We start from the raw sequence: 4,109 nt of genomic DNA, 5'->3' as shown, positions 1-4,109 counted from the left end.
GTATGAACAACACCTCTGCTGCATGACATTACATACAGGGGGCAGGAGGAGACAGCTGACCATGGGAAGCCATGGTGCCACCTGTGCTGTAGTAGCAGCTGAGCCATGGGCTGTGTATAGCACTATACCATAGGCTGTGTATACCACGGGCAGGGTATACATCACATCGCAGTGGGTAGTGGAGGTGCTGCCAGGGGTCTGGAGAAGAAGTAGTGGGCACACTTTGGACTTTGCTCCTTGGCATAGACTTAGAGATAACTATATTTATACTGTATTAGCAATAGACAAGAAGACTGCACCCAGTGTGTATGTATATATAACATTTGTTTTGAAGATGTATGTGACCTGTGATAACATTCTCCTACATATCTACCTACTGCATTCCTAAATGAGATGATGTTGCCTCAGCCCTGGCATTATGTTGTGTTGGCATGATGTCACATCAGACCGTCATTGCCCCTTCCTGCACAGTCATGGTTGGAAAATACTTCCCACTAGAACTGATACTTACACGAACCTGTGCCCACTTCATGCTGCTTTGGTCCAAAGCATCTCAGAAGAAACGTGATGTTGGCAGGCCCGCTCAGCCATTCAGCAGCAGAGGCAGGACACCACTACAGCCACTGAATGGCTGAGCGGGCCTGCCAACGTCACATCTCAAGTTTCTTCTGAAGTGGTTGGAGAACGTGGTACCTCAGCAGCATGAAGTGGGGAGGTCACTAACTTGGTAATGCTTAAAAAAAAAAAGCCTTGTACCCCTTCAAGCAGTGGCTGATCTGCTGCTCTGTAGTAGAACACACAGTGTTCATTTCCAGGATTTTTTTATTAAGATATTTTACCCATTCAGGCATTCACAGTGGATTTTCTTACTCCTAATGTCTTTTGTAATGTTTTTTCATATCTAGTTTTTGCTATATAAATATAATTTAGTTTTTCTCATTACATTTCAGGCCTTCCTTACCTCTGCCATGCTTTCTGTTTGGAATTTCTTAAAGCGTCACAAGAGAAAATTCATCATTGTTGGTGCATTTGCAGGAGGTAATCTTTGTGGGAAAACTGCATACTTAGGGTCCTATTAGACGCGCCAATGACTGCCCAATCAATAATGTAAATGAGCGCTGTTTTGCTAGTCGGCAGCTGATGACTTCGGTGTCAGACCATTTGACACAATCAGCCAATGATCGTTGTCATCGGCTGATCGTTGTCTCCATTAGGGTCCATTTACACAGAAACATTATCTGACAGATTATCTGCCAAGATTTAAAGCCAAAGCCAGAAAGAGACTATAAACGGAGAACAGGTCATAAAGGAAAGCCTGAGATGTCTCCTCTTTTCAAATCCATTCCTGACTTTGGCTTCAAATCTTTGGCAGAAAATCTGTCAGATAATCTTTCTGTGTAAATGGACCCTCACACAGAGCAATAATTGACCTGATTCGGCCAATTATTGCTCAATGTATTTGGGCCCTTAAGGGGCATTCACACATTCCGTAAATGCGGTCCATGCACAGAAGATGTGCTATGGATTAAATTTATGGTGCTGTACTGACACAGCCATGCAGCTGTGTCAGTATAGTACTATGGAGATTTAAACTGATGTCAGGGGGTTTGTAGCACATCGTCCATACAGGGACCAAATTCATGGAATATGTGAATGCTCCCTTAGTTTCATGCCTCAGTCCTTCAAAAGCAGTGCTTCTCAGCACTATCTAGCATACAATTGTGCCAGCATAGAGCAGTACAGCTGTAGCAGTAGATACCCCTTATGTTTTTAAAAGAAATTGATAGCATGTATATATATATATGTAAGTGCTGACAGTTACCTGGAAGTCTCACTGAAAGATCGACAGACAACTCATCTTTACCTACGTTGAAATCCTGCGCAACCGAGCATGAGCCGGCTGTCAATCTTTTAGTTTGGAGGTGGGGGCGGCCTGATGACAGATTGGTGGTTAAAGAGAAGGATGCGCGCTAACAGTGTCGGAGCACTTGACAGGTCAGAGCAGTGTGCTGATGCTGTTCTCCTGAGCGCTCTGTTATCTGGCACAATGGAGAAAAGGCCTGAGTGTGCGGCATTGTGACTGTACATCATTTTGTCCTCTCTGTCAGATCGCAGAGCGATCAGATGCATGGTGTCTGATTGCTGTTCTCCTGACCTGTTAGGTCCCTTGGCCAGTTTGAGAGTCTCTGGGGACCTGACAGGTTCTCTTTAAAAGCAATTTTAGTTTTTCTTTTGTTATTTTGTAATATGGGTTCATTAACAGTTTTATGCTGTTTGGTTTCTGCAGCTCCTATGTACTATTTACTATGCACTATACAGAATTCTGTCACCAGCTGTTCCCACCTTCTCATCTTGGTTCAGTTACGAATTAAAGCGACTCTGTACCCAAAATCAGCCCCCTACAAACCACTTGTATTGTCAGATTACTGCTTTTAATCCTAGATCTGTCCTGGGGGTCCGTTCAACAGGTGATGCAGGTATTGTCCTAAAAACAACTTTTAAACTTGCAGCCCTGTGTCAAACTGCTGTGGCCTGGAGTATCTGTGACCTAACCTTGCACATCCCCCTCCATCCCTCCTCCCCACCATTAGGAATGCCACTGGCAGTATTTTTCTATTCCTCTGCAGTGAACGCTGCACAGGTGCCTTAACAATCCAGCCCATGTGCTGTGCTGACACAGGTGATGAATAGCAGACAATCTGCCTGGAGCATTCCTAATGATGAAGAGGGCGGGAAGGAGGGACAGAGAGGTTGTACCAGCCTAATTCACAAACACTCTAGGCCACGCCAGTTTGACACAGGGCTGCAAGTTTAAAAGTTGTTTTTAAGGACAATGACTGCATTATCTGCAGAACAGGCCCTAGGATAGATCTTGGATTAAAAGCAGCTATCCGAAGGTACAAGTGGTTTGGGGTGGGCAGATTGTGGATACAGAGTCACTTTAAAGCGATTCTGTACCCACAATCTGACCACCCCCCCCCAAACCACTTGTACCTTTGGATAGCTGCTTTTAATCCAAGATCTGTCCTGGGGTCCGTTCGGCAGGTGATGCAGTTATTGTCATAAAAGACAACTTTTAAACTTGCAGCCCATGCCAAACAGGAGTATCTGTGCCTTAACTTTGCAATACCCCTCTGTCCCTCCTCCCCACCCTCTTCATCATTAGAAATGCCACTGGAACATTTTCGCCATGCTGAACACTGCACAGCTACTTAACGATCCAACCCATGTGCTGGGCTGACACAGGTGGGGAATAGGAGGCAATCTGCCTGGAGCATTCCTAATGATGAAGAGGGTGGGAAGGAGGGACGGAGAGGTGGTGCAAAGTTAGGGCACGGATACTCCCGTTTGGCACGGGCTGCAGGTTTAAAAGTTGTTTTTTTAGGACAATAACTGCATCACCTGCCCAACGGACCCCAGGACAGATCTTACATTGAAAGCAGCTATCCGAAGGTACAAGTGGTTTGGGGGGGGGGGGGGGCAGATTGTGGGTACAGAGTCGCTTTAAAGCTGAACAGCTGTAGGCATTCTCACTGCGGCGCAGCAATGTTGTAGTTAGTAGTCCGATTTCTTTTCCTTACTTTTATATTTCTAGGTGTATACATCCTTGGAAAGTATGCACAAAAGAAAATCCGTGAAATTCAGGAAAGAGAAGCTGCTGAATACATTGCACAAGCTCGGAGACAGTATCACTTTGAAAGCAACCAGAGAACATGTAACATGACAGGTGGTTCTTATATTCTTAGGGAAATGTGTCAAAAACTATTTTGTGTGTGGAGTGGTCTACGTGGTTATTAGTCACTGAAGTTAGAGTTGTATTCTCTTATTGAGGCAGTGCAGATTTATAAGAATGGAGCATTATGCAAAAAGGATTAACCGTACCGTACAATAAATTGTACACTTCACGTGAGGCACTTTTGTGAAATGTATTTATTTATTTTTTAAAGAAATCAACGTTAGTTGTGATCACAAGCAGTTTTGCAATATACTATTTTTTTTTTTTAGTATGTTCTGTTTTTTAAATCAATGTTATACATATGGCCACTAGGCATCTCCTTTCACTGAGCATTTATACAGCTGCTGCATGTCCACATTCAGTAGCAGAAAAA

General features: G+C 44.1%; 1 protein-coding gene across 3 annotated transcripts in view; it reads left to right on the top strand.

Annotated features, from left to right (window-relative positions):
• Positions 1-4,109, top strand: part of PEX3 (peroxisomal biogenesis factor 3) — a 38,390-nt gene that overhangs the window by 12,585 nt on the left and 21,696 nt on the right. For all 3 annotated transcript variants that reach the window (XM_069975036.1, XM_069975037.1, XM_069975035.1), the window contains exons 2-3: positions 951-1,038; positions 3,596-3,727. In XM_069975036.1, coding sequence (XP_069831137.1) covers positions 969-1,038; positions 3,596-3,727 — 202 coding nt within the window. In that variant the 5' untranslated portion in view covers positions 951-968. The remainder of the gene's footprint in view (positions 1-950; positions 1,039-3,595; positions 3,728-4,109) is intronic.

This window comes from Dendropsophus ebraccatus, chromosome 6 (genome assembly GCF_027789765.1).
Source record: "Dendropsophus ebraccatus isolate aDenEbr1 chromosome 6, aDenEbr1.pat, whole genome shotgun sequence".
In the NCBI taxonomy this organism is placed as follows: domain Eukaryota; kingdom Metazoa; phylum Chordata; class Amphibia; order Anura; family Hylidae; genus Dendropsophus; species Dendropsophus ebraccatus.
This window is presented reverse-complemented; position numbering and strand designations above follow the sequence as displayed.